The 18,448-nt window shown below is 45.2% G+C and overlaps 1 protein-coding gene and 2 long non-coding RNA genes across 4 annotated transcripts in view; 2 read left to right on the top strand and 1 right to left on the bottom strand.

Annotated features, from left to right (window-relative positions):
* Positions 1 to 431: 431 nt before the first annotated feature.
* On the top strand, positions 432 to 7,183 carry LOC139596087 (uncharacterized). The gene is made up of 2 exons (XR_011681241.1): positions 432 to 599; positions 4,379 to 7,183. It is a non-coding gene; the product is annotated as an uncharacterized lncRNA (long non-coding RNA).
* Positions 3,102 to 10,125, bottom strand: LOC139596086 (uncharacterized). The gene is made up of 2 exons (XR_011681240.1): positions 9,986 to 10,125; positions 3,102 to 6,582 (listed from the first exon to the last, which is right to left on the bottom strand). It is a non-coding gene; the product is annotated as an uncharacterized lncRNA (long non-coding RNA).
* The window catches only part of FAM120A (family with sequence similarity 120 member A), a 48,573-nt gene continuing 39,605 nt past the window's right edge, over positions 9,481 to 18,448 (top strand). The window contains exons 1-2 of one of the 2 annotated variants that reach the window (XM_071440099.1): positions 9,481 to 10,460; positions 15,944 to 16,190. In XM_071440099.1, coding sequence (XP_071296200.1) covers positions 9,987 to 10,460; positions 15,944 to 16,190 — 721 coding nt within the window. In that variant the 5' untranslated portion in view covers positions 9,481 to 9,986. The remainder of the gene's footprint in view (positions 10,461 to 15,943; positions 16,191 to 18,448) is intronic. The other variant, XM_071440100.1, reaches the window with a different exon arrangement.

Below are 18,448 nucleotides of genomic sequence, written 5' to 3'. Positions count from 1 at the left end.
ATTAGTTTAGATCATAAAATTGAAAGTATGAAGTATAGAGAAAATCATCATAAAAGTATAGAGAAAATATGTGCTACAAAAATAGAAGTTTCTTACTAAAGCAGTTTTCATGGAAATGCTCACAGTTGAGTTAGTGTTATTTGCCTCTAATTTGGGCTTTATTCTCCATACTGTACGTTAACAAACTTAAACCACTTAATGCCAAGTGCCTTACACATTTTTCTTTAATTAAATTTCTCCAAAGAATCACATTACACAAGCATTTGCCAATACAAAAGCACACTGAGAGATTCTGGGTAAAATCCAGGCACCCCTACTGTCACCAGTAAAATTCCCATTGAAGACATTATTCTACTGTACAGATCTTTACTATATATGGGTAATAAAAATTATCTTGTCATTTAGGAATTAAGTTCTTCAGTACACTATTCTAAGAACCTCAGCTCTGAATGAGCTCCGCTCTAGCACTTACCACCTCCCTTACTAGACAAAACCAACGTTACTTTGGAGCCCAATAATGTCTGTTTTCAGGTACGTTTATAATTGCTGGAATATTCAGCAGATGCCAGTTTAGACAAGCTTCCTGCCTGTGGATAGAGGTAGGTACTCAGTCTAATAATATGTAGTTTTACTACAGAGTTTGAGCACAGGATTGCCTGCACTGAGCTCTTGAAGAAACCCGAACCATTGGAATTTTGGGATTCTCTTAACTGATCACTAATAAGCTATTGGTGATTAGTACATGAAAGTAGTGCAAAAATTAAGTAGATTTAGGACGATCTTTATGATCATTAACAGAAGACCAGATGTAACAATTTACTTGTATTTCATGTAGAGCTATTTTTTGTCTGTGTGAGATGCTGAAGTGGATAGTTCTGTGATTCTTCCTCTGACACAGGTTTTTAGCATCATTTTTTCTTCCATAACTCAGCCATACATTGCTGTGGGATTTGATGTTTGGGAAAAAAAAATCAATCAAGTCTGCTCTAGGCCAGCACTGGTCAGCAAGGGCACAAGCAGGAGGGTTTGAGCTGGTGCCTGCTCCTGCCTTGGCTCTTGGGACATCAACATCCTGCAGCTGCAAGAAGGACAAAGGGCTGAGGGCAGCTTGTCTGCTTCAGTGCAAAGTTACTTTCCTAACTGGTATATTTTTGCAGCTCTAAGATGTTACCTAGTTACCAGTGAATCATAGCCTGGTAACCACTCAGAGAATTCTGGGGATTATTTACAACAAGGTAAGTGACCCTGAATAAGTCAGGCTGGGGACACTTAGGCTGTCCAATTGTACAAGAGGAAGAGACTCACACAAAATTTATTTGAAGTGTTAAGATTAAACCTGCAGTATGAAATTCATTACCATTAGTCTTGACAACATTAACTCTATTTAAAATCTATTGAACTGGTTTAAAATTAAACTTCAGGTTCCCTTCACCTGCAACCCAGCCCTGAAGCTGTTGAACCCTGCGTTGTCCATCCCATGCCAGATTTTCCCATTTGGTTGGAAGATCGCTATTAACAGACCATAAGTGGATATTTAAAAAAAAAGGAAAAAGTGAGATTACCCAATTACCCAATTCTGCAAACAGCCATGTTTGCTTGCTTCAGTTTTGAGAAAAACTGTCCAAAATTTAGTTTCCTGATGGGTCTTAATCTTCCCCTTTTGTGGTTCTGGACCATCCATCCCTCCTGCCTCCCCCAGTGCTGGCTAAGCAGGGTTGCTAAGCGACATGTTCTTCTCTTCTGTACGTTAGCAGAGAGAAACAGATCAAAGACACCCACAGCCCTGAATTATTTTATAAATGAATTTAAAGAGACACTCTCCTGTGCTGTATTATGTGGGGGGAGACCAAAAAGTTGCTGGGTGTAACTTGTTGCTGAGAGTAACTGGAGAATTAAACTGACGTCTTCTGGAAGATAAGAATGCTCTCATAAATGAAAGCTGTGTAGTATTTGCCTTTTTTCTTGGGTTTTGGGTTTTTTTTTTCTTTTTCAGAACAAGATTACAAATTTTTTACGCTCAATAATGTTTCTGGTTTCATGGCAGTCAAGACATTGAGTGCAGGCCAGGCTGCATGTGGGTACCACTTTCACAAGTCAGGGTTTCTGTCATCGAGTGACAAGCTTGCAGGGTTTAACTCTTTTCATCTCTTGCAAAAGAGATTATCTTTTATACAAAAATGTTTAATTCTTCAATTTTTAAACATTTTCCTGACTGATGTTAGACAAGAAAGCCACAGGACAAAGTTCAAGTGATGTATATTTGAAAGAATAAATGAAGATGTGGAAGTAACCTGTGAAGATCAGAAAACCTACAACACTAACATCTCAGATCTTGCTGAAAAGAATGAAAACCAAATGACTAACCTGTAATTACAAAAGCTGGGAATACACAAGTTTAAACATTGTCTTACAAGACCACTTTCCTGGCATCAGCTCAGTTCAGCTGCTCTGTGCAAGCTGTGGGGTTTGCAGGAGCAGGCTGGCAGCTGAGGCAGGTGCTTGCTGAAACAGAAAAGGGAGGAATTATTTGCCCCTGTATCTACTCAGTTTCTACCATCAACAATGTAAAAGGAAAAAAAAAAACCAGCACTTGGTAACAAAGTGCAAGAATTTTTCATGACTTTTCATTTCCAAAGCTGCCATGGCTGGCACAGCCCTCAGAAAACAGAGAGACACACAAAAAACACACTTAAAACCTTCCTCAGACAAGCAAGATAGACTATTTATATAAAAAGTAAAACTCTTAGGTAAGTTTGCTGCAAAAAATTCCATGTAAAATTTTTCCCACATGCAAATCTTGTTCTGTACCAGCCACTTGAGCTGCGCAAGCAAGTGTCTCTTTTAAGGCTGTTTCAGGGGCTTGCTCAGGCAGAGGTGCCCCTGCAGCTCCAGGCACAGCATCGCTGGGAAACGGAGTGCCAGAGGATCCCACTCTCTTCACCGTGTGCCTGGTCAGAGAGTGGAGCACGCTCCTCACTCTTGTCCTAGGCCAGAAATCTCACATCAAACTGAGGGTAGATTAGTGAAACTAATACAGTCTAGGACTATAAAGTGATTAATCTCACACAAATCTTCACAAAAAAAGCCAAACAGCATTAGGATTTGTTTACATGCATTTTATTTTCTAATGAGAAAACAAGCCTCCCCTTTGTTCCTGTATCATTAAAAGTCTCTTCCAAATTCTGACTGCTTAGGTTTGGCATGTAAAATCCACTGTACTACAGCTAACCTACATTCTCATAGAAGCACATATTTTAGAACAGGGCTCGGCCAGCTTCCCCATTTGTAGATATCAATTACACAGGCAAGATATGTGCTTTACTCTCACTGACAGAGTGTTTTATGTATAAACATCTTGACCAGCACTACACTGCCCATGGATAGCACATTTGGTGTGTTTTGGCTGAATTTCTGAAGGGGAAAACTGTGACTTGCACTCTAAATATTTTTTCTGGAGAATAGACTCCTCCACACACTATGAGTATCTTGTACAGAATACAAGTAAATATTTGGGAAGGAATTTCATGCTTATGGCAGGTATTGATTTGACAGCCTTGGAAACTCTACTCCCTTGGACTAACTGCACAGCACAGCTCTGGCTGTGTGAGCTCTGCAGGATGGCCACGTTTCCACCACATCACTGCTCCTGCTGCAATGGCAAGGAGAGAGTCAGAGAACCCTAGAATTGAATGGCTTGGAAAGTACCTCAAAGATCATCCAGTGCCACCCCTGCCATGGGCAGAGACATCTTCCACTACCCCAGGTTGCTCCAAGCCCTGTCCAACCTGGCCTTGGACACTTTGAGGGATAGGGCTGCCACAGCTCCTCTGGGCAGCCTGTGCCAGGGCCTCCCCACCCTCACAGCCAAGAATTTCTTTCTAATATCTAACCTAAACCTGTCCCGTGTCAGTCTGAAGCCATTCTCCCTTGTTTTGTCACTCCGGGTCCTTGTAAATAGCCTCTTTCCACTTCTCTTGTAAGCTCCCTTCAGGTACTGGAAGGCTGCAACTGGGTCACCCTGAAGCTTCTCTTCTCCAGGCTGAACAACCCCAATGCTCTCAGCCTTTCCTTGTAGCAGAGGTGCTCCATCCTTCTGACCATCTTGGCAGCCTCCTCTGGACTTGCTCCAACAGATTGATGTTCATCCTGGCTGTGCAGGCAGCTTGTTAAGATCTGCATTTCTGGCTAGTTAATTCAAACATTCTGACCACGCTGTGTTCAGGGATGCAGTTCAATTGAGCTAGTATTTTATCTTAAAGGTAAAATGATCTGAAGTGGTGGTGTTGTAAGGATGTAAGCTAATTTTTATTAATATTGGTAGAATTTTATTTAATGAATGTAAGTAATTTTGATTCGCTGCTTCTTTCCTTACTTCCAGAATGCTGCAAGAACTTGTAGTGCAGCTGGACTGCTGGATCCCAGATGTGAGCATCCAGGGCTGGGCTTGGGCCTGGGAACAGGAGATGATGCTTTTGACATGTGGGAGGGCAGTGAAGGCCTTTGAGAACTTTAATAACATTACTCGATGCTTCTATGGTGCTGTGCCTGTGCCTGCTTAAAGCTCAACATAGACTATGAGTAATTAGTGATCTGGATGTCTCTGAAATTATCAGCAGCAGCATTTAAATCATCATTAAAATACAATTAGCAGCCTTTTGAACAGAATGCTGTCGTTACGAGCAGTCTAATTGGTGGCTCGTGGGCCAGTTCTGGACAACAGGAGGATTGTCTGCTTTTCCAACTGCACCAGCTCAAGGAGCACCCTGTCCCAGGAGTGGTGGCTGTGCCTCTGGGATGGACATGGGAGAGCCATTATGCGACAGGAAAGGCAACAGCACAAAGTATCTCTTGTGTCCAGGCTACTACTTTGAAAACACTGGATTTATGGACCTCATTTCATCCTGTGTGCTGATTCAAGCAGGCACAGCACCAGAACTTTACACTCTGCAATTCAAATAAATTTAGGGGGTTTTTTATACTTCCATTTTAGACTCCGCAGCAAGAACTGTAGGGATGAAATACGGGCAGACCATGGTAAGACAAAGAACAAAGTGATCCACGTCTACGTGTGGCACGCTGGCAGACCGTGCTGCTGTGCACTTGGGCAAGATGAAGAATTCAGCTGCTGTAGCAGACTGAAAGCGAAGGTGTGGCATGGGTGGTATTCCCAAACCTGGCAGCTCTACCCACATTTAGGTAGCTAAATCTGTTTCTTTCATGCCTGAGATACTTGTGTTAATTTCATAAATGCCAACAAAAATGACATGTTTTTAAAGTGTTGGGAGTGTAAATAGTTGCTCTTCTGAAATGGCCACAGTAGATGTATTTTAGCTCAGATGTGCTCTCGCAATACCACTGGCAAGTGCATCTTATCTGTTATAATATCAACCTGTAGCATTCTATTAGTATCTTTTCATAATATTATTAATGGTCCTGCAAAAACTGCAGTAGAATAGGCTTTAAATACTCGTTTTTTGTATCTCTCACACAAGTGCCACAGGAACAGCACACTACTGTTCCAGGTTTTCGAAGCTGCAGTGCTACTGCTCCCCACCAGCTCCCACTGCCTGCTCCATAATGCCCTTATTATTTATGCTTTTTCTCTTGAAAATTCAAGTTGAGAACCTAAAATTTTCATGCTTTTGTTTCTTAAAACTAATCAAAGGCAGCAAATGGCCCCGATGTAATCTGTGTAGTGTGTGCTGTGGCTGAGCATCCACTGCTGTGAAAGCGCTGCTTGTTCTCTGAAAGGAGGAATTCTTTCAGCCAGCGTCATTGCCCCCTCCTCCTCCAGCCTGCTTCTCCCAGGCACTCAGAGGACTCACTGCCAGTCATTTTCTTGCCCTAAAAGTTTGCTGGAGCAACACCATCATTTACCCCACATATGTCCAGGGCCAAACCCCTCAAGGGTTGGCCTCTATGGACAACCAGAAATTTTGAGTTTGAGCACAGCAGTGGCTCTAGTAAAGTATGCTACCTTTTGAATCATCTTTTCTTTGAATTGGTGGTCTCTAGAGAGCTGATGCAGAGACCAATAAATGTTTTAAGTAACTCAGCGATGTGCCTTCTACATGCACATCTTTGTCCTAAGAGAAAAATGTTCCATCCGAAGTATCATAGATATTTGAAAAAAGTTATTGCTCAAGCAAGATGGTGTTTGTTGATATTTTGTGGAGATACCTGAACATGAAAAACCTCCTTCTATAAATGTTGTGTGATGGTGTATAGTTTAATTGCAGCAACATAAGAGACAAGAAAGGGATGTCACAGGTGGTAGCAAATACGATGATACAAAATCAGAGCAAGATTGCAATAAGTGACAGATTTTATCTGCAATACTTTTTTAAACCTCAACATTTTTTCTTGAATTTCTTTTATTTTTGCAACTTTTTTCGACTAAGTGACACGCACGCCTAGAACTGTGAGTGCTGAAGTAGCAATGCAGAAAAGCACTTGCCCACAGGGTGAGCCCACAGCCACTTGTAGACCTGGCAGTGAGGTGAAGGCCGGGAGCTCTTCTACAGCACAGAAGCAAGAGCAGGGAAGTTCTGGGGCAGCAGGTCCACAGCAAGATGCACCAGGCTGAGAAAAAAGAGAAATATTAAGGGAAATTACACTGAACAAGTGTTTCCCATGGATAACGTATGCATCTATTCCTCCCAGGCAGATGTACCTTTCAGGTCCCAGTGGCTAGTCTGTTCCACAGTCTGTGTCCATGTTCATCTTGCTGTGGGACTGACTTTCCTTAACAGAGGAACAAAGACTAAACTGATAAGATTCATCTCTGTCCTCGCTCTGACATGGTTATTCGTTAGCTCTTCCTAATGACTGTTCAGTTCCTTCCTTTGGGGGAGCCACTCCTAATTCACCTCTGTTCAGGTTGGATAATGAGTCACTGACTTTAATACCAACTGCTATTAACCCTTCCCTTACACAACCAACATCTGGGAACTGTGGAACACGTGTCTCAGTGCTGAAGATTGATGAATCCTGCAGGCTTTCTGCTGCTAGTTGATGAAAAAACCACTTTGTTTGCCTTGTGTCTTTGATTAATTGCTCTTTAAGTCTAGTTTAATCTACGTGCTTTCCAGAGTAATTTTGTTTTTCCATAAATTTAACTTATTTTCCATTGTCTTCTTGTCTGGCCAAACTTTTAGTTTATATTAAATAAGTTCTGGAAGCACCTTGTTTCCCCTTATGCTTTTCTTCTCTCTTCTCGTTGGGGAGGGAGGGTTGTGTATGTGGCTGGGCACAAGCTGGCAGTGCTCAGTTCTGCTGTGCTGCCCTGACTCCAAGGATGCTGACAGCCAGGCTCCTGGTGGCACATGCTCTGGACTAGTTTCCTTCTTAAAAAACAAAACAGAAAAAGACACAAGCAAATTTATCATCTTTTATTTATAGATTATTTGCCATTCCTAAGACTATAGAAATTAAAGACCCTGTGAGACAATTAACGACAAGAAGTGAATTCCTCTTGACTCAGTTATTGCTCACAAGGCTACTTAGAGAATGGCTTGTTTGTGATCAAGTTTTGCACTGTTGGAACATTGGATACATGCAGGGCTGTCTGAAAGTCTGATTTTTAGTTACCTCATGTATGGCAGTACTTGTTATTTTGACCAAATTTGGTGATTTTTTAGGATATTTGAAATTCTGAAGTTCTTTCTCCTTGATCCACTTTCCTTCTATTAGCATTACTGGCCTCCTACCATGTTTTGTGTGTTCCTCAAAGTTCCTTCCAAATTCTTTTATTATTTCAATGTTACTAGAGCATATCTATTCTTATAGGGTAATCTAAGAATTCTAAGGGAAAAGTAGTTCAGAAAGAGATCAGAATATTTACTTAGGAAGCCACACTCTCAGATTACTGCAAAAAGAGATTTCCAAGAAGAAACATGCACTTGTCATTGATTACTTCCATAGCTTTTCCAGGATTCTTTATTCTATCATGCTGATGCTGCACCAATTGGGCTCAGACACACATCCATGGCACTCACTGCCTGGGAGTGAGCTGGCCCACCCCTGCTGCAACAGCTATTCCCTGCTGGGAATATTTACTGTGGGTGTCAATCCAGCCTGACTGAAATCTCATTACCAATATGCTTTTCCTCATTAATAAAATATTAATGTGAACATACAGCATCAGCAGCTTGACACTTCCTGTAGTTTTCCAACACCTAAACAACAGAGAACTGCTCAGGTGCTGTGGTATTATTGCAATGATAAACTTGCAGGCAACCTCTGGAGCTCGGGCACTTTGGCCTTTTAAAAAATAATTTCTTCTGGTAAAACCAAAGACAGTTAATTCCTCACTGCCTGTGCAGTGAAGAGCAGGTTTCCTCCAGTAATTGATAGTAATGCTCATTTATGGGTTTCTGCCCTGGTTGTTGATACTTATGCTCATTTACCAGTTATGGCAACAGTTTGGCTGCCCTGTGGATGGCTCTCTAGATGCAAGCAGTTGCCACTTTAAGCATGTCTAAGGTGAAAAGTCTGCCAAAATCATTGAGGGAAGTGATTGTGTATCCCTATTCTGCACTGGTGCAGCCTCACCTCAAGTCTTGTGTGCAGTTTCAGGTGCCACAATACAAGAAAGACGTTAAGCAATTAGAGAATGTCCAAAGGAGGGCTAAGAAGATGGTGAACGGGCCAGAGGGGCCCTACAAAGAGTGGCTGAGGGCACTTGGTTTGCTCAGCTGGAGAAGGGAAGATTGAGGTCAGAGCTCCAGGGGCTGCAGCTCCTCCCGAGGGGCAGCTCCAACCTCTGCTCTCTGGGACAGGGACAGCACCCAGGGAACAGCTGGAGCTGGGCCAGGGCAGGGTTAGGGTGGACATCAGGGAAAGGTTCTTCCCCCAGAGGGTGCTGGGGCACTGAACAGACTCCCCTGGGTTTGGTCGTGTCCCCAAGGCTGCCAGAGCTCCAGGAGCATTTGGACAACACTCTCAGGGATAGCTGGGGTGGGATTGTTGGGGTGTCTGTACAGGGCCAGGGGCTGGACTCGATGACCCTTGCAGGTCCCTTCCAGCTCGGGGTATTCTACGATCTGGAAGCTTTACCAGCAGTAGCAAACGCTCAGCCGGGAGAGGCCAGGCCAGCCGGTCACCTTCATCGGAGGCGCTGTGGCCAGGTGGGGCGCGGCACCGGCCCGGGAGGCCCCCGGCTCCCCAGGCGGAACCGAACCGCGGTGGGACCACTTCTGCTGCCCTTGCACGGCCGAACACCCCCGAGCAACAGGTGCCCGGGGCGCCGCTCTCCCGAGCGGGGCCCGCCAGGGCAGCCGCAGGGCTGATCGAGCGCCGCTGGCCGGCAGCGCGGGGCCAGGACCGGGCCAGGCCGATCCGGGCCAAGCCGGGAGACCCCTGCCCCGGTTCCCCCCGCCGCTCCCCGCCTCCGGCCCCCTCCCCTTCCCCGCCACTCGCTTCCGCCGCGCTCCCGCGCATGCCCGGGTTATGCAACGGCCGCGGCGGGCGGGCCGGGCCGGGCCGGGCCAGAGCCGCAGGGCAGGGCAGGGCAGGGGGCCGTGAGGGGCTTCGGGCTACGAGCACGGGCGGCGCCGAGGGCGCTCCGCTCTCCCCGCTCTCCCGCCGCGGCTCCGCGCGGTGTGTGAGTGGCAGCGGCGCCGCCGCCAAGTCCCGCCCGTTCCGCTCTCGCTGCCGCAGGCGGCGGCGGCGGCGGGTTGGTTTCCTGCGCGCCCGGCCGCTCCCCCGCCCCCCGGCAGTCGGAGCCGCAGCCGCCCGGATCCCCGAGCCATGGCTCTGTGAGCGCAGCACATGGCGGCCGCGGCAGCCATGAGCCCCCCACTAATCCATACAACTCCCCCCTGATCGGCCACCGACGGCAGCCAGCGCTCCCACCCGGCTCCACCGCTCCCACCGCCCGCCCGCCGCCGCCGCCGCGCCGCCCGGCCCGAGCCCAGACCCCGCTGCTGCCGCCGCCGCCGCCGGGCCCCCGCTCGCCCGCCCGCCGCCGCCGCCCGGTCCTCACCATGGGAGTGCAGGGATTCCAGGACTACATCGAAAAGCACTGCCCCAGCGCCGTAGTGCCCGTCGAGCTGCAGAAGCTGGCGCGGGGCAGCCTCGTGGGTGGGGGCCGCCAGCGGCCCCCCCAGACCCCGCTGCGCCTCCTCATCGACGCCGACAACTGCCTGCACCGGCTCTACGGCGGCTTCTACACGGACTGGGTGAGCGGCGGGCAGTGGAACCACATGCTGGGCTACCTGGCGGCCCTGGCCAAGGCCTGCTTCAACGGGAACATCGAGCTCTTCGTCTTCTTCAACGGCGCCCTGGAGAAGGCCCGGCTGCACGAGTGGGTGAAGCGCCAGGGCAACGAGCGCCAGACGGCGCAGCAGATCGTCAGCCACGTCCAGAACAAGGGCACCCCGCCGCCCAAGGTCTGGTTCCTGCCGCCCGTCTGCATGGCGCACTGCATCCGCCTGGCCCTCATCCGCTTCCACATCAAGGTGAGGAGGAGCCCGGGGACCCCCCCGCCCGGGGGTCCCGGCGCCCCCTCCCCGCCGCTCCCTCCCGGCTCCAAGATGGCAGCGGGGGCTGCCCGCGGGGGGAGGGAGGGCACCCTCAGCCGCTCCCCTCAGCGCCTCAAAATGTCGCCCAGACCCGCGGGGGCGGCACAACTTTCGGCGGCCTCAATCCCCGGGGGATTTTGGCTTATTTACATGGCGTTGCCCGCCGCCCCCCCAAGGCCGGAGGTCGGGAGGCCTTGGCGGGGCGACTGGCAGCGCCCATGGCCCGGCCCGGCAGCAGGGCGGCTTCTGCCTCCATGTTCTTTCGCTCCGTTGACTCAAAATGTCCCTTCTTGCCTTGTGGGCTGTGGTACCGCAGGGGAGAGCGGGTGGGCGAAAAACATCTCTGTAATTAATTATTGAGGGGAGGAAAAAAAAAAATTAATCAGTTCTCGCGCAGGATGGATCTGCAACAAGTTCCCGGCTGAGGCGAGGTGTTTTAAACTTGGGCTGAAGGGGAAATGGCTCGCTGCAAAAAACGCAGGGGTGCCACTTTTGGCTTTATGGAGGTTCTCGTGTTTGCTCAGCGTTTTCTCAATATCAACAAGCTTTTAAAAACAGTTGTAGACTAACTGGCTCCTTACTCCATAACAGCGGCACTTCTAGTTTTGGGCAATCAGCAGTGCGAAGCTGACAGTCCTTCTTTTAAACTCCTTATTTTAAGGGGCAACCTCAGTTTTCCGGCCCCACAAACAGCCCTTCATGTCGAAGCTGGGCTTCATGGCCATCATGCGCTCGAAGGCTACGATTTCAAAGGTTGCAGGATATGACCACGTCGCATCTCTCCACATGGCATTCCTGATTTACGATGGTTTCTGTTCAGCTGAGCGATTGTGTATATTGAAACACAAGACGCTGGAAAAGCAAGCCCAGGGATGAAGCTGCAGTTTTAGGAGTTGCCTGCTCACCTTCCTGCTGGGGAGGGAAGAGCAGTAGGAGGGAAGCACATATTCGTGCTTTATTATCTTAAATTACTTTTGTCTGTAGAAAAATATTATGCAATCTTGGGAATTGCTCGATCACTAGCAGCACCTTAATGTAATTTGGCCTTTCAGCGGATTAGAAACATTCTGGCTGGGCTGCAGCCCTGGGGTACAGAGGCCTCTCTCCAAGGAGCTCACCCCACAGGTGGCTTTGGGTGAAGTTTCTCCTAGCTCTGCCAACACAGCGGGAATCATGTTGCTCCCTCGTAGTGCCCTGCTCGCTGGGCCAGGCCCATCTGTGGAGGAACACTGAGCTGGAGCACAGCCATCCTGAGTTCACTCCACTCGGCAGTGGAGGTCCCACCCTGTGGTGGCCCCGGCCGTGGCGGGGATTGGGTCACCGGGCCGGGGCCGCTGCACCAGGCAAAGCATGTGTGGAACAAACTGGAAGTGGAGGCGAAGCTCGTTCTTGCAGGGCACGTGCAGCTCTGCCAAACGTGATGCCTTGGGCTTGGCCTTGCTTAAAGTGAGGAGGTTATGGCCGCATCTGCTGCAGTCATTTTTCCTGGTCATCGTAGAAGCCAAATGGTGTTATGTTTTTTGGATGGTGGGAATTTGCACAATAAGTAAAACATCCTATCATTTGAATTTTTGGGGACTTTTTGTTGCTAGGAAATAGTTTTATGCTTTCAGCAAAAAGTTTTAGGGCCCATGCAGTGAAGGTCCTTACCTTGACCTGTTTCTGGGTGCATTATAAATCTTCCTCATTTCTTATTGAGACCCAGTGATCACTAGTAAAAGCAATGAGTGGGATAAAAGAAAGAATTTTTTTTTTTTCTTTTAATGTGTTAAAGTAGAGACTTGGTTTAATGCAACATAAAAATGCATAGTACCCAACAGGAAGAATATCAATTCCCATTGATATTTTGATATCAGTGGGAATTTAGTGCTTGCAATAATTTTGTGGTATGTTGAAGTGGCTGTTATGTTAAGCATTTTCTGTTACAGACCTGACTCAGGTTCATTACATCTGAACCAAGTTGCTGCATTTGACAATGGTATTACCCTGTAGAATTTTGTTTACTTTCCAGTGCAGCTACTTTAGCTCCTTTATGGTTTCTTGGTGACAGACCTTATTCCTAATCTCTGGAAGCAGTTATAGGAGTGTGAGCACACTCATACTGAGTCCCTTTTCTGTCATTAAAAAAATACCCCAAACTTGCAAAATCTCAGTAAATACAATATCCCCCCAGTTTGATAGAGAAGGTTTATGAGGTGTATATTTATTTGTCTGTGTTGGGTTAGCCTCAGGAGTTGACAGCTTATTACCGGATACTGAGGGGTGTGGGGGGAGAGAGATTGTTGCTGTCCACACCACTGAGCCACCACCATGCATGTCCCAACTGCACTGGTTCTCTGCATTGCTCAGATATCCTGGGGATGGGAAGGATATCAGCAATTTCTGTTTGATGCCTCAATTTTTTCAGTTGTCCAGAAGCTCTGATGATAAATCTAGTTGTAATGGATTATTTTTCAGGTTAGGAAGGATGTTTCATGGTTATAGTGGTCACATGCATAATACACATCAAAGATACTGCTGAGCTTAAAGCACTTTCCTTCTCTGCTGTTCTTCTCTTACATGATTCATTATATTTCTAAATCTGCTTTGTTACATATATCTGTTTTTCTCTAAATCTTCCTTCAGTTTTATTCTCACACACTCTGGTGTAGCCCTCCTGATGGGCACAGAGCAAATGCATCTTGAAAGTGTGATTTTTATTTACATGTATAGGTGATTTAAAAAATCTACATATGCATAAAACAATTTTTAAATTGTAGTGTTTTCTTACTTTGTTTTGAGGAGTTGGGTTGAGAATACTGATTGACTTTAAATATGAAACTGATTTTCATATTTTTATGAGCATTTGAGTCTGGAGTAGATTTCTGTGTGAAGCTAGGAAGTGGCCATGAATCTAATCCATTTTGGTAATTAGGGAGGAGAAAAAGTAATGTCTTCTATCCAGAACAATTATAAATCACTCACAGATGGTTTCAGCAGGATGTAAAAATAACAGGTTCCTCCAGGTTATAACAAATATCCTGCGGGTTCTTAGTTTCATTGTGACCTGGTGGTTTTCAGTTTGAGGAGAATAATTCTTAAAAGAAACTTTTATGCTAAGTAGGTTTGCTAAAATTTAAATATTTAGGCAGTGGAGTTCTTAATAACTCTAATACTTGGGGGGACTGTTTTGTTCTCAGTACCTTAAGGTGCTCATGTGTATTTACTCCAGCAGGATTCTCTCTTTCTGAGCCAGCACCATTAATGTTTACACAAGATTTAGACTTGAGAATGGTTCCAAATTCCTGACTGTGATTTCCACCACATCCCTCTCCCGGGGTAGCTTTTGAAGCCTGCATGTTTCTGGGTACCTCTGCATTTGTGAGAGCCATGAGATATATCTCTTACTTCCATCTTGTTAGAGCTTTGTGGGTTAACTGTACTTTGGTAAATACCACTCTTTTCCTTGTGATGGTTCAGTTATTTGAACATGGATTCTGGTATTCCCTAAGCACACAGCAGGTTTATGCTGGGTTAAAGAGCTCTATAAAATGGGGTGGGAACTACAGGCTGTGGAGGTAGAGGAAATAGCTCATAAAAAATCAGAGGAGCTGCACACAGAGCTTCCTCATGCGTTATCTGCACACCCATGTCACACCTAGTGCTGCAGAAGAAGTTCTCACTTGGTTTTTTATAGAGCAGAGCTGCTTGTGCATGCAGAGAGGTTGGGTTTAGAGATATGGACATAATTTAAATCTATCTACCCTTAATTAAAAAACATCGGAGGGATTTTTCTAATTTAAAACCTGTGAAGACTGGTGGGTGGGGGTGGGGTAAAGCCTAAGTTGCCTTCCTTTAGTTAGGAACTATGTAAATCTGATGTCTTTAAATTTTTTCCAGAAATGTTTATGGTTTCTCCCACACCTTATGCTAGAGGGCAGCATCATTGTGAGAAAAATGAGTGTGTGTGTGTGTGTTCTTCTCACAAACAAAGTAAATTTCAAAAACAGTCCATCGAGGAAGTTTCTGAAGAAGTAACATTTTCTGAAGACTATGGGATTGTAGGATTAGTAGTAGGGAGAGCTTAGTGAGCTGGTCTTTGGTTGCAGGAGCAGGTGAGGTGCTGACTGTTTCGCTGCTCAGGGTCTGGCTTGAAAGGGAGCATCTCACAAAAGTGCATGGGAGAAGTAAAATTTGACATACCTCTCTGGAATATGGTAGTTCAGCATCAGGTTCAGCAAGTGCAAGACTTGAATAGAAGAGGAAGGGTCACTGTAAAGTTGCTGTGGGTGACTGCAGGGGCTGTGGACCTTGTCTCCTGTTCTGCAGAGGAAATAAATAGCCTTGCTGGCACTAAGGCTATGGTTATTAATGTATGCTGTGGAGACTGAAGCTAATAGTTTTGTACTAGTCTATTTTGGCATAACTTGCTATCTATATTGTTGTTAAAGTGGTTTACTCGGTGAGGATGGGTTATATCAATACTCAACTTCCAGGAGGATTTCTGTGTCGCTGAATGTGTATTATGTCTGTGGATGGCAGAAGCATTAGGGATCCAAAGGGATCCCTTTGCCTCCGCTTTCCTCAGCTGGCTGTTGTTGAGTGTGCTTGTATGCATACTGTGATTGTACCAATTCTGAAGGTATGTTGGAATGCAGGGCTGTCGGTCCTGGCCTGTCCTCATGGGACTTTCAGTTTCAGTATAAGCTTCCTGATTAGAAAGGGTTCCTTTTATATATCCAACATTAGGCATTGGCCCATGTCTCCCTGCACATGTCTATTCAAGTCATCTGATTTCTGTAGCCTAAAATATGTGCTTTGCTAGGCAACAGGAGTAGAGAGGTGAAGTTTGGGCTAAAAACTCAAAGCAGTTTGCACCATCAGATTCAGTTGTGCCTGAAGGGATTAGGCTGAAGGTGGAAATGAGAAAAAAGTTGGCTTAATACAGCAAGGTTTGCATTTGAAAGGTCAACAAAGTTATCTCTGTTCATCTGTGGTTGTGTTTGGCCCGTTTAAAAGAGGCTCAAAAAACTTCAAAAGGTACCATGAGTTAGTTTGATCATGGGGGGCATCTTTGTATGCTGAACTGCTGGAGTACCCACATCCTCAAGGCTTTTCCCATGAGCTGGTACAGACACTGGAACAGTAATGTCTTCAGAGTTCAAGTGTTTCTGGTAATAAGCAGTTTTTTCAGATGAGTTCACTAGTACACAATGCCACTGCAGCACACAGGCTTCCAGAAGTGTGTGCTGTGCTTCCAAGTGCTCCTTAGGTCCTGTCTGTATGTGCTGCATCACTGGATTTTTTTAATTACTTAAAAAATATCTCGAGTATTTTAAATTCACATGTATTGTTTCAGAATGACCCACTATATCATAATAGTTGTGATCAATCAGTGCTTCCATTTACACTGAAGCTAATTGCTCTATCTTCTACTATAGGTTGCGCAGAGCATTGAAGATCATCATCAAGAAGTAATTGCTTTCTGCAGAGAAAAAGGTTTCCATGGTTTGGTTGCATATGACTCCGATTATGCATTGTGCAACATCCCTTACTATTTCAGTGCCCATGCCCTAAAACTGAGCCGGAATGGGAAAAGCCTCACAACAAGCCAATACCTAATGCATGAAGTTGCCAAGCAACTGGACCTGAATCCAAATCGCTTTCCTATTTTTGCTGCTCTTTTAGGTAAGTGAAGATGCTGCTAGTCATCTGTATGATTTCAGTTGCTATTAACAGTTTTAAAATAATGTGTGTGTAATTTGACTGAGTACCTGGGGAAAGGCATCCTTTTGTTCCAGACATTCCTGCTGTGTGAGGTGGACTGGATGTGTGTTTGAGGTCAGACATGCCCAGTTTATAGAAACCTTAGAGCAATGCAGATTGTGGCTGTCTAGAAAGAAGAGCTGAAAGCAAGGGTTCAGCTGAGCTCTGCTTAGCCAGAATGTTCTCTGTGGGTGGGGGAAATCAGGACAGTTGTGGTTCTAGTTTGGGTCTTGTATAGTGTATGAGGTCTAGTTTCAGTGGTACACTTTCCTGACGGGAATTATGCTTTTGTCCTGAATTCTACCTAAAAATAACACCTATGGAGTGAAGGTGCTTGGTTTGCTGGGGCATTTTTTCCCCTCAGAAATGAGTATTGGACAAATATGGCAGCATGTCAGGTGCAACAGAAATATGCTGAGCTATAATTGAGTGGAACTCCACATTTCTGAAAGCACAAGTGACTGACATTGTACCGTTCCATTGGTTGTGGCTGTATACTTTCTTAGCATTCCTGCTTCTCATGCCCATGAGCTTCTCGTACTCAGTAGCATAGGTGGGAATGTCTCCAGTTTCACTTTTCTGCTTAAATGGGAGAGTTTTAACACACTCTATTTCCATAGCAGTGGTAGAGAATAACTGTCATACTCTTTCAGACAGAAGAGTGAATTAAGTACTGACGAAGTTGACTCCAATGAATAAGATTTATTTATAATAGCATTCTAAATGCTTTTTGGGAACAGCCATGTTCTCAGTCTTGTCATGCTGTGCAAACAAATTAAGAATGGTTACAGGATAGGGGAATAAAACTTCTTTGAAAGCTCTCAGTGAGAGAGGCTTTGTGTTACTGTTTTAAATGCTAATATTTTAGTGGTCTTTAACATGGTTCCCAGTCCAGGAAGGCACCTTCCATATTAAGAAGGAAAGATCCAATGGATCTTGCAGTAGACAGCCACAAGTATTTGACTAGTTGGACTTGCTTTTTGTCGTTTGTTTTTCCTGTCTGCACAGGTGTAGGGAGGGAAGGCAATAGTAAAGATGGCTGAGCTGCCATTGCAGGAATTGCATGACAGACGACTGTTGCTTGGCTTTGTTTTGGAGTCTATAAATAAGTTAGAGCATGCCAGTTCAGTGAGTAATAATTACTGCTGGAAAAGCAGTTTCCCAGTTGCAGATATGCTTTATGGACTTCATGGAAGTGTGGCTTTAAGTTGCCACACAATTCCAGCTGCATGGTCTGCTGGGGCTTTGCTCGCTTATATCAAACAGTAGGTGAGATAAGTTCTGATAAAGTTTCTGAAGGTTTTGCAGTTTTATGCAGGAAACTCTTGGTTGTTTTTTCTCTCTTGAGTTTCATGACCTAATAGTTTTCAGCATGTTCTTAGAAGAAAGAAATTGGAGGTAATTTCATGTGATTACTCTAGAGAGATTTGGTTGCTTTCCTCCCTCCCTGTCAAATCGGTACAAAGGTTAAAAACCCCCAGGTCAGCTACAAGTTTAGTTCTGAGTATTCCTTTGCATTTCTTATGTGTATGTATTCAGTATGAGTAAGCAGAATAAAGTTCATGGAAATCAGGGTTAGAAGAGAAGATACTCTCAAGATCTTCCTGTGCTTAGAGTTTTTTTATTATTTTTATATGAGTGAATTTTAGGAACCTTAGGTATTTGGATAGGAAGTGTTTATATAAGCTGACAACAAACAGATACAGTTTGGCTTGAAGTATGGGCAACATGTTTTAACTTTTGCAACCTTGGTAATACAGTAACTTTTTTTTTTTTTTCATGGAATGTGTTTAAATTAGAGTGGCTCATTTTCTAATATAATTTTTTATGTTTTTGTTGAATATATGAGGACTTCTCTGGCATCACAGGTTATTCCATCCTTATTCCTGTGGCCTCTTTGAATCTTTTTCGATTGTGTTAAATAGAATAAAGAAAAGCACCATGGGAAGGAATGAGTGAGCATTTGATGACGTGGGAAGGCATGTGAATTTTTTCTGGGTACAGCAATATAACTCCCCATGCTAGTACTTTGTGTAGGAATAAAAGAATGTGTTCTGAAATAATTAGAGTTAAGTTGCTGGTTTAATGTTTGCAATTCCAGCAGGCCCAAACTATCACTGTAGCTGTGATATCCATATTCAGCTTTAGGGCTGCAGATGTATTTCCCTCTATCCAGAAAA

Source organism: Agelaius tricolor, unplaced genomic scaffold (genome assembly GCF_023055355.1).
Source record: "Agelaius tricolor isolate 1412-34295 unplaced genomic scaffold, bAgeTri1.0.p SCAF_14, whole genome shotgun sequence".
In the NCBI taxonomy this organism is placed as follows: domain Eukaryota; kingdom Metazoa; phylum Chordata; class Aves; order Passeriformes; family Icteridae; genus Agelaius; species Agelaius tricolor.
The sequence above is the reverse complement of the archived record's forward strand: the minus strand, read 5'-3'. Positions and strand labels throughout refer to the sequence as shown.